The sequence below is a fragment of the Odontesthes bonariensis genome, chromosome 24, assembly GCF_027942865.1.
Source record: "Odontesthes bonariensis isolate fOdoBon6 chromosome 24, fOdoBon6.hap1, whole genome shotgun sequence".
NCBI lineage: Eukaryota > Metazoa > Chordata > Actinopteri > Atheriniformes > Atherinopsidae > Odontesthes > Odontesthes bonariensis.
In genome coordinates, this window is record NC_134529.1 from 14,954,570 (window position 1) to 14,966,133 (window position 11,564).

General features: G+C 39.0%; 1 protein-coding gene across 1 annotated transcript; it reads right to left on the reverse strand.

Moving 5' to 3' along the window:
* Positions 1-3,558: 3,558 nt before the first annotated feature.
* Positions 3,559-5,889, reverse strand: LOC142375665 (serine/threonine-protein kinase pim-2-like). Its single transcript, XM_075459809.1, has 7 exons — positions 5,301-5,889; positions 5,053-5,147; positions 4,920-4,967; positions 4,571-4,789; positions 4,112-4,289; positions 3,820-3,993; positions 3,559-3,689 (listed from the first exon to the last, which is right to left on the reverse strand). The coding sequence occupies exons 1-7, from the start codon at positions 5,887-5,889 to the stop codon at positions 3,559-3,561; spliced, it is 1,434 nt and encodes a 477-aa protein (XP_075315924.1).
* Between the last annotated feature and the right edge of the window lie 5,675 nt (positions 5,890-11,564).

An 11,564-nucleotide genomic window follows, 5' to 3' on the forward strand; every position in this document is an offset into this window, starting at 1 on the left:
AGAACAATACACTGCACAGGGGATTCACAATACAGCTTAGGGCAGCCACACTGTATAGGATGGCAGGATTGCCCCATAGTGTACAATAATACCAATGCTGGGGACTAATGCTTGGTGGTTTTTTTAGATGGGAGGGATCAAGGCTGATTATCATTAGTTTTTCTGTTCTATTATTAACAAGTTTAGTCGTCAAATGTTTATCAACCATTTTGATATGAGAGTAAAACAACTATAAAGGATATTCAAAAGCACAAGGTGTTAGCCCTTTTTTTTTTATCTCCATCAGCATTTTCTGAAGCTTTCTAAGCAAGAACAAAGAAATCAGAAATCGTAAAGTTGTGGCTCACAATATTGAGGACACGGCATTTTCTCTGTGATGAAAATCCTATGTTAAACAAAATGCTCAATGGACGCTAATGGATCCCGAACAAGTCCATGCACTGCTTCTAAAATGCTTTGTTTGACAAATCAATTTTCCCATAACCCGGTGAGGAGAAAAGTGATGCGGATTGATCGCCCCCCCTGACTTTGTTTCCAGAATATTGTTTGATGGCTGGATAGATTAATTGGTATGACATTTGAAAGCCTTCTCTTGACTGTCAGCATCCAAGCCTCTGTACGCCAATCGAATCCCGGTCTAATTGTCTCCTCTGTAATACCCCAATTCACAAATTAGAGATGGTACCTCTATTAACTATTCCCAATGTAAGAATGAACAAAATCACACTGCTCGATCAGATATGGGTTTGAAGGGGGTAATGCTGGGCTGATGAGACAGAGTGCATTAAAGGGCATCATCCAAACTGCTGTGCCAGCGCATCTTCCTGTCAGCACAGGAGATCTGAAATACACAAATCAGATCCCAGCCGCTGCTCAAGTCAACTGTACACTCATCAATCTATCATAGTTCATTCATGTATGAATCTTCGTTCAGAACCTGATTTGAATTAGAGCAATTACAGGGAGAATGCAAAGGATATTTCACCTAAATGAATGCCCTTGAAAAACTGGTTATGTATCTGCTGTATGGATGCATTTTGTCTTGATATGCGACTGTTTATGTTGATGTCTCAAATATGTTACGGCCCCATTTTGGTGGAGCACTTTTGTTTACCAGTAGCGTGAGGTGTTTAGTAGAGGAAACACATCCTTTACATAAATGTAAATGCAACTCAAGAGTCTGTGGGGTCAGTCAGTACACAGAACCCAATCACCAGAGCTTATTTGATTTGACCACACCCACTAACTTAGCCAGAGAATGTGTCTCAAATTATGAATGTCAGTTGTCTTCTCCAAATAATTTGAAAGATGTTCCATGTTTGGTAAACATTGTTTAGAATACGTGGAAAAACTACAAAAAACCTATACCTCTAACAGTTTCTGCCGTACTCAACACTCATGATGTGGTTTGCACTCTTGTGGCCACACAATTGTCCAAACTTTAGACAAACATCCAGCTCTTAAAAGACTCAAATGGTTAGATGTCCTTACCTGACATATGCCAAGAGATAACATCCAAACATAACGTGTTATTAAGTGTGTTAAGAAAACTTTCCACTAAATATGAATGTGAGCCCCTGAAAGTTATTATTCCCTGATTGCTGCTGATACGATGAAGTTACTTGGAATAAAAATGCAACGTGATCTAATCTTCCATCACAGCTCTCATGACAAAGATCTTGATTGGCCCAAACAGTGATTCTATGGCTTGGCTGGGAACATTAAATTGACTCTAAAATACTGTGGTCTGTTTGGGAGGCAGTCACTTGTGGAGGCATCTACATGTGTTTTCTGGAGCTTCTCACACAGCAGGGCAGGCTGAATTGTACCAAAGGTACTTGAGAAATGCATCCTCACAGTACTGCCTGCTGGTTCCAGAGGATAGTTGGCCTGCTGAAGATGATGGAGCCTTTAACTCCAACACCAGAGTGAAAAGTACTCACTTGTTTTTTAAGGTGACCCATATTGGCCTCTTTTGGGATTTTCATGATGTGGGATGTCAGGGTAACTTCTGTCATTGATGACAGATGATTGAGATTTTTGGGTTAACAAAATGTGTGTGTGTCACTGCTTGTGATTACATGTAGTAATATGCTTTATGTACAATACAATTACAGCTCAATTCAATTTAATTCTCTTAAATTCAGTTAAATTGAAATAAATGTTTTGATTTGAAAGCCCTGTAAGGGTATTTTTAAAGAAAGTAAAGTCCATCACAAGTAAAATGAGATGCAGTACAATCAAATTAATCTCATTCATTATAATTTTATTCATACAATTTAAATTCATAAAAAAAAGTGATGAAAACCAACAGATTGCATCAGATCTAGAGTTTGATACAATTTCCCGTCCTGAGCAGTTGGCGTGCGACAGTGGAGAGGAAAAACTTCCTTTTAGCAAGAAAAAACCTCCAGCAGAACAGAGCTCAGGGGGGATGGCCATCTGCCTGGATCGGCTCGTTGGCGGAGAGGTCAGGAAAGAGGCAACAAAAAGCACCAAAACACCAGGACAGAAATACCTGCGATGGGAGCAAAAAAAAAGAAAAGAAAGAAACACAACCTTAGCCAATACATTCAATTCTCACCATAAACAAAAACAAAACAAAAATGAGATGTCGTTTAATTCAAGCAGGACACAACAAATGTTGGTAGTTTTCTCTGGTTTTTGCAACAGAGAGGTGATGTTTGCTGCCCTACTGGATGTTTTTGGGCTGAGAAGACATCTAAAAAGACATCCAAATGGTTGATAGAAGTCTGAGCTAAAACTGGGCTAAGTCTGGGACTTTTTGAAAATAGTTATTAAAAATTCACATTTAGACTAGATTTTCCCAGGACTGGTAATATAAATATGAGCTGCATACCTGGGAGTCAAACTCTAGACCTTCGTCTTAGAATCCTTTCTCAAAGCTCACTGAACTAAACAGTGAAACAATTAATGGTAGCACAAAATCATATTGTCAGTTTGTTGTCTTTAGAGTAGTTGAAGCTGTAACTCTTACACGTAATCATCCAGCTGCTTCATGCTGCGACTCGTTGGCAGCATTCAGCCTGCAAAGCTCCATATTCTTAACTATCCAAATGTGTTGAAATGATATATTTTTGTGGACTGCATCTCATCCACCAGTAAAATATGAGTTTTGAAAAACTATCTTGATGTTTATCAATATTGTCATTCTTTAAACTCACAGCTCAACGAAGTGAGTGTGTGTTTTTGAAATACTGATATTGCAACCACTTTTTAGCAGACTGAAAAGACATTGTGAAATTGTGATTCAACCAGTTTAAAACAGAAAATTCAGCATTGAAATGCCAGTTTGATTTATCTGGGATGTTAGCATGATTTTCAGATTTCAGTCGTGCATCTTCCGTATTTACAACTGTTTGTGTGACATTTAAGTTAAACGATAAGAACTAAAGTGTTTTGAGTCCAGTTGGAGATATTCAGGACTAAATGAGGGCTATGACTACATGCAGAGCTGAAATAATGTGTAGCACTCACTGGGACTGTTCTGACAGGAGGAGGAGGGTCGGCTGGAGGAAGATACCTGAACCTAACGCACTACCTGTTCAGGTAGTGTTGGGTGGTTCGATGGCTTGTCTGTCTGAGGGTGGGGCAGCTCTGTAGTTCCTCCAGAGTGGCCCGCTTTGCTGGATCTCTGGTCAGACACATTTTTAGCAACTGTTTGCAGTCTGAAAATCAAAAAAGGAAAGAGGCGATGAAACGTTTCCGAGAGCAGCTGCAGAGGTTCGGTGAAAAAAATGACCAGATCTTTATCCATTATGATAAACGCACTAGTATAAAACTGTGGATGTTTCCTACCTGTGGATAACATCGGGTTGATATGAATCTTGTCATGAATGAAGTCCGATGTTTTGAACCCGCCATGTCCTCCCAGCAGTGAGTAAAATAGGGCTCCCAGCTGCCAGACAGTGGTGGGACAGGCCTGATACGTCCCCCGGTCAAAGTACTCTGGAGGAAAGTACGCACGGGTTCCTGGTAGGCAGGGAGATGGAGAGAAAACAGAGAAGAAAGATGACACAGAGCTTCATTTAGAACATGGAAGTCCTTATTTCAGAGTTTGAAACTGAGGAGCAGAAGCCAGATATCATACCACAGAAGTTGCGAAAGGGCTGGTCAGTGTGGAAGTGGCCACAGCCAAAGTCAATCAGTCGCACTCTCTTGTCACCACAGACTGATTCCAGAAGGACATTTTGCAGCTTGATGTCCCGGTGAAAGACACCCTTGGAGTGCATGTCCACTGCTGCGTCCACCAGCTGCCTCATGATCATCTGACAGAGACAAAGACAGGGTGGAAAACCAGTATAAGACACCTTGTCCCTCCCTTGTTTCTATTTGAATCGGTTACTCGAAATTTAGTTTAGCAAATTCGAGTGACATCCCTTAAAGGCAGCATAAAGAGGTGCCTGAAAGGTTCGATCGCTGTTGATTCTGTTATCTTTAATCCTCGTGCTTACAAAGCCAGCGCAATCAAATGAACAAACCCTGATAAACTTTTTGGCTGCAGGTTGAATCTATTCAAACTGATTAAGAAACAGAAACTGTATCGTACTTTTGCTTCTTTTTCGCTCAAGGCTCCTTTCATTTTGCGATATTTGTAGAGGTCCTCGGAGATGGGCGGTATCTCCATGATGAGTATCAGCTCATCATCCAGAATGTACCAGTCAAAAAGCGACACAACAGCGGACTGTTCATCCTTTTTTGGTGCACCTGCAGCTTTCAGCATCAAGGCCACTTCAAGTATGATGCTGTACGCCTTCCCATTGCACAGCTACAGGAAATAAATAACACACACACAAGTCATAAATGAGTGGAAGTTTTAGAAGGTACGGTGAAGTAATGAAATGTTTAACATTTGGGTTTTAGTTTGAACACTTTGTGTTCAAGTTGGAAGGACTCACCACTTGTGTCACTGTCAAATCATCTGACTTAATGTGCTTGATGGCGACCTGCAAGACACAAACACAAGTCATTCAGTTGGTTCCTTCTGTAGACCAGTGAAGAACGTAAAGGTTTTGTGTTTGGAACACTTACTGGCAAAACATCAGCTTTACGAAAGCCGGAGTAAACGCAGCCAAAGCCTCCTTCACCGATTGGCTGGAGCTCCAAATACTTGCCCTCAAAGTGAGCTGAAAATGAACACAGCTGTTTCATTGTTCATATTTATTTCCTCTCCAAGAAAGACCAAGATTAAAGTGATGCCTTGTAGAAAGTGTTGGCAGAGTGCTTTGATCTACAGTCGCTAACACAGTGTCTCCTTTTGTTTCACACTTTTAGCTTACCTCTACTTGTTTTGGCCATGGAGGACATCTTGTAGATGTTCTCCTCCTCATGTGAGACGTTGTTAAAAATGTGTTTGAAGACTCTGATCTTTTCATCGCCTTCCCTGTAAATCCAGGCTATTGATCCACTGAATTCAGTGCTGCTGGTGCTGCTGCTGGTGCTGCTGATGGTGTCCTCGTTACTTCTGGCCTTTCTGTTCTCTGTCTCTGCAGAATCGTTCTCCACCTTCATAGCTGGAGGTTCAGAGGTGTTCATGTTCTCCCTCCTGCTTCGTTTCTTTGGACTTTCTCCATCATAGTCGGCCTTTCTTTTCCTCTCACAGGGGATGGAGGTGTTGGATGTCCTTGTTTCCACTGGAACCTCCACAACATCCTCGCTGTGTTCAGTGGTGGTGATGAGTTCATGTCTCATCTTTTTGCTGGGTCTCTGTTCTTCATCATCAGCCCTCCTCTTTCTCACACTGACAACCTCTGACTTATTGATGCTGGGGCCAGTGGCATCGCTGACGATTTGAAGACTCTGAGTTGTTTTACTGGATGACTCTGCAACACCAGTATTTTTTCTTTGGGTCTTTGAATTAATCCCCATGTTTCTCTCTACAAATGAATAGAAGTCCAGAGCAAAAAATGAGAAAAGAAATGAATGTAAAAGATTAAACATCATCTTACCTTCTTGAAATCGTTGAAATCGAAATCTTAATAGTGTTTTCTTTATTACTTTAAACTTAATCTGGGATGACTTATTGAAATTCAAACTTGATACAAATTCACTCAGCAAACTTTTGAACCCACTGATCATTAGTGGGAGGAATTTTGATATTTGACACTAAAAGTTTCCAGATTAATGTAAACTGTGAGTTTAACGCAGATAAACTAACTGCTATCAGGTTGCAGCACAGCATCACAGATTGCTCTTTTTAGTTTTTGAAAAGGACAAACTTCATACTTGCCTTGATCTTTTCTAGAGAATTTGGTTGTGACGCTTTTGAAAACTCAAAAGTTGAAGATTCACTCGAGATAATCTGTTTTAAATGCTCTCAGACACCTGAAGACTGTGTTTGCTGCTGCAGTGAGTGAATGTTCTGAAGCTCAGCAGAATGCTGCCTGAAGGCTGAAAAGATTCCCTGACTGTGACACCATAAAGGCCACATTCTAATTCAAAATTCCATTCTGACTGGATTTATTTATTTTCAAATTTTCAATGTATTTTTTAAGCTTTGTTTAATTTTTAATTCTATCATTTGTGTTTCTCTGGCGTTGAATAGAAGACTCATCTCATCATGAGTGAACTGGGAGATCTTTCTCCAGTCACCACAGTCATGCTGAACTCACAGTCCCAATTTCCCATTCACTGAATTTTCACAAAATTTCTCAAAATACCATTAAAAGCTTTCAGGACTTGCATCCCATGAGTAAACTTCACCCTACCCTTTAGAGTAGGGTGGGCAAAAAGCTGAAAAAACCCCTTCTTTAGATGTACACATCTTCTCAATTAAACATTTTAGCCAGTGCAGCATATAACATTAAAAGATGAATTTATTGGGAGTTTATAAAATTATTATTATTTTTTAATAAAGCTTGAGTGTAGTCTGTGACTGCAGATGTACCAGAACTGTTAGCTCTTAATGTATTTCCACAGAAACCAATTCATTTTAAGATTAACAGAAAATATGGATATGACATTAACTATTCCAAATGTCAGCACCGAAAGTCATTGCACACATCTCCAAAACATCTGAAGTATTTCAGTTTTGTAATTATCTTCAAGTGATGGGAAATGTTAGAAATATACAGAAGAATCGGGATCAACAGGATATAGAGCTGAAGCAGTCTTAATATTTTCAGCAATCATAATACTAATAATCACACATGGGGACTAAAATGTCATGAGTTGCTCCTGTAGTCTTCCAACTGCTGTGACAGTTATGGTCCAACATGCATCTTAGACACTAATCCTTCAATACTGCTCAAACTTAAAAGGGTGATACACAACACTGGAAAACTGCTGTGATGAGCAGCAGCAACTCAGAACAAAACAAAGACCATTAAACCAAAATCGAAACCTAGGGTGCGAACCTTAGAGGTTGCTGGCAAATCATTTGGACAAAACATGTCAACATGTACCCAGAAGCTCAATCTCTCAATTCATGGGTGTCTTTTTAACCCCCAAAAAGGTGTTATTCAATGGAAAAAAAGCTAGAACTTTTCTCACCCTTTAAGAGACACATATGTATGTCAACACATACAGAGATATGAGGCGCACAGAGGGAGCCCCACACTTCAAAGGAATCCCTAAACAATCCATATTTTTCTAACAACATGAAAAAAATAGGAGCCCCAAATATAATTGTTAATGGGGGAGAGGCTGTGCACTCTGCTAAGTTCATATAAAAAAACAACACCAGTTTTTCTCACATAGCAAGCAATTGTTTGATGCTGAACTAAGGTTTGAAATATCATATACCGGAACGTCAAACCCTTCACAAAGGAAAACAATATAAACTTTGCCGTATGCAGAGTCTGATAAAATATTGTTGGTTCAAATGACTGAGATTGTGATGTTCCTCTTTTCTTTGAAGGGGGTCGCATCTAAGCACATAGAGAGAAGAGGCTAAAGGTGGTTGAGCACCTGCCTCTTTGCCCTTTGATATACAAAGTTGATAATGTGCAAAATCTTTACATATTTATTTATTTGTTGTTATTGTGTCGACAAGGCCTATCCCATTTAGATTCTATATGAATTTAATTGCAAATAAAGTATACAAATAGAAATTTATGTCACTTGATGACCTCCAAAATCATTCAAGACATACTTTAGCTTCATGTGCAACAACAGAAATACACTAATTTGTTTAACTCTAAAAGATAGGATCTCTAACTATTAGTAAGTAGAGGTTGGAGCAGTGTTATATGCACTTTGTTTGGTGTGTGTTTCAAGATGAACATTTTTGTTAATTTACACTTCTCAAGCAGCCCATGGCTGTTAGCTACCAGCCTATACACTTGTGTAACAAAAAAAAACAAACAACCCCCCCCCAGGCTTATTGAATTGCTTTGTTTCTGTATGTATTAGTAACTTTCTTTTAAATGGACTAATTTCAAAACTGCCCATCTATCGACAGAATAAGTCACTTATTTTCACACAATTGGACATTAAGCTGTCAGTGCCATGCCATTAGTAAATCCACTTCACAACGCTGTCTATTTCTGGAAACCTTTACCAACACTTAGGTGCTCGTGATTGGTCTCCACATATGTGTGTGCTCGGCCTGTAATTCATTATATGTGGAACATGGCTCCAAGTGTTCATCATAAGGAAATGCTTTTTTGTTTTGGCTGGAATAACTTTAATTCAGCAATGGGAAGGGCTAATGTTCGTGGTCCAGTTTTATGGAATATTTTATAAAGGGAGATAGTAATAAAAAGAGAATGAAACTATGCATGCACTACACATGTTACACATAAAAAATGATTTCAATATCAGTGTTGCCTAAATATGACTGTGAAGTTTTCCCTTAATTATGTTCCAAATTTAGCTACCAGTTTAAGCCTGTTGGCTTCTTCGTTTGTCAAACTTCCTGCGTTCTCTCTCCGAAACCCAAGTTAGAATATCCCAATGTACTGAGCGATTATAAACTGTAAGCAGAGTTTATGGCAGCTCTCATGGGAATGAACAGGCGGCTGATTACAAAAGAGAGAGTTGCTGTTATGAACTCAACCACGGTCTCCCACCTCGCACTGTCCAGACTCCATCCGACATAATGAAGAGCACTCTCCAGCACTGTCCACTCACTGGTAAGATTAATGCCATTCTGTGACATTTAATAGGTGCCCACAGAACACAGAAACACATGTAAGAGGGTAATAATTCCCAATTGATTTTATAGGGGTGAAAGACAGTGAAACAGTATGTACAGTTTGGTCTAAGATCCAATGCTTACATTTTGTTTTAGCATGGGTTGCTGTTATTTAACAGGTTAACTGTAGCCTAGAAATCTAGACGCCCCTAGCGGCCGCAAATGGAATTTGCTCCGGGGCTATATACACTGTGCAGCTTTTTGCTGTACGGGTCTGGCTTGCTAGGCTAGGTTAACTGTCAAATCACTGTAAATTATATTGTTCTATTGCATTTCAAAATTTGGTTCCATGTGACCCTTTTATACGTTTGAGCACCAGCTCTTCTAAAGGTCTACGAACAGTCCCATATGGCATGCAATTGTGTTGCAAAAAACCCCCAAACATTTAGAGAAGTCACAGTATGAAAAACAACATTGCTGAAATCCATTTACCCATTTAATGTGCGTACTGGGTCGTTGTTTATAGATGCACTCGACTCCAAAAGGAATTTGTGTTTTTTGATTTTAGTGGATGAATATTCGTTTAAGAAATAATTGTGATTAATGATTTAACATTCTCTGTTAAATTCTATGCAACTACTGTTCTGTAAGCCTAATAATAAATTAGTATTTCGCATAACCCTTGTAAGAATTACAAATGAATACTGGAAATGAATGTACAAACATAAAAAACAATGATTATAGATAAAGATTTATTTATTCCACATTGCAATTAAATATTACATATGCCTATTGCCTCATATGAATATGCGTATTCATATTTGCATTTTAGTCCTTCAACAAAATCCCCAAAAGGTTGTGACAGTAAACATTTTACCACTTTGTAATGTTGCCATTCCTTCTAACAACACTTAAAAGACAGTCATGCATTGAGCGTACTGAGGGTACTGTCTAGTTGAAAAATACATGGATGTCCCTGGAAAAGCTGTGCTTTTGAAGGCAGCATTATGTTGCTCTAAGATCACAGTGAACTTTTTCGTATTAATGCTGCCATCACAGAAGTATAAATGAGTTTTGCAAAAAAACACTGATACAACCCAATCACAGAGCCCAGCTTTTGGACTTGTAGCTGGAATACTGATTTGCCTGACCACAATATAAAACAATATCAATGTGGGATGGTGCAACTCAGATGCCTCACAGTGCAGAGAAGTCCTACTGTGAACTGTGATCTACTGTGAGCAGCTCAGTAAAGTTTAAAGTGGATGAATGTGAATTTAATTCCGTATTGTAGAGCTGGACAAAGGTATCCCACAGCAGATGTTGTTATATCAGCTATTGATGAATGATGGTTATTGATGAAATGCCTTCTGAGGGTTGGGAGATCCCAGGTGTCACACTGAGAGCTTTTTTACACCTTCATGGAGGTTTCCATCTGTGTTTCTCTAAGCCTCTACTGTGTCACCATTTTCCAGTTTATTTTCATCTTTTGGACAAATAGTGTCACATTATCTTCAAACATTCTTTCATTTGATGCAGAACTCAAAGTTTAACTAGTGGGAGTGAGTTGCCTTGCTCCTAAAAGCTAAACGTGTATTACTTTTGTAGGAACTACTCCAAGTGGGAATATATTTACTATTTTTATGTTAAATGACGATTTAAACAAAACCTGTTTTTCTCAGCCACAGTCTCTCGTATAAAATCCAGATAAAGGAAAGCAAAAATAGACAGAGACAGGTTGACTTTTATTTGTGCATAAAAAGGAATACATTTTTCTGAATCAAATCAGACTGTCGGTGGGGTGTCTGTCCTCTACACTTCATCTCCATTTATATATCATTCACAATGACTAATTGCCTGGCTTGACTTCAATGCTGTGGGCTGAACTCCTAACAGAGAAAGCCGCTTGGACGCCCTCCTCCCTTCATTTGCCGCACCTCCCTATCAACCCAACACACCCACTTGCCTTTGAAAAACTGTAATTGAATGAGTTTATGTCGTCAGATTGATTAATCATATTAATTTGTACTTATTAGTGGGATGGTTGAGAGCGATGACAATTAGATTAATGAAATTAGTTAATTCTTCCCACCCGTGCCATACTCCCAACTATAACCATCCCCCCTCCCAAACAAAAAAAGCATAGAAAGGGAGCCTGTTATGACAAAATTGGCAATCAAGATTTAGCTGCTAATTGAATGTCTTCTTTTATTAATGATAGGTTTGTAAAAAGACCTTGAGAAAAGAATATTAATTGATTAATCAAAGTGCTCCAGAGGTGGGAGTATACAAATCAGAGGTCTGGAAATTTCCCCCCATGTTTGATTGTGAAGAATGCCCTAGTTCAAATTTATATATGTTTGATATGCAACAAGCAGTTCATTCATATCTGAGTTAACAGCTGTTGTTTAGAGTTTTGAGGGAGGGAGGGAGGGAGGGAGGAATTATGAATTATGATTATGAAAAA

What these genes read in the sequence shown, in the direction of transcription:
- LOC142375665 (XM_075459809.1), bottom strand. Translation starts at nt 5,889, where the DNA reads ATGGGGATTAATTCAAAGACCCAAAGAAAAAATACTGGTGTTGCAGAG. An exon ending in CATGGCCAAAACAAGTAGAG is followed by an intron (nt 5,148 to 5,300) that starts GTAAGCTAAAAG and finishes GTTCATTTTCAG; the next exon opens with CTCACTTTGAGGGCAAGTAT. An exon ending in GTAAAGCTGATGTTTTGCCA is followed by an intron (nt 4,968 to 5,052) that starts GTAAGTGTTCCA and finishes TGTGTCTTGCAG; the next exon opens with GTCGCCATCAAGCACATTAA.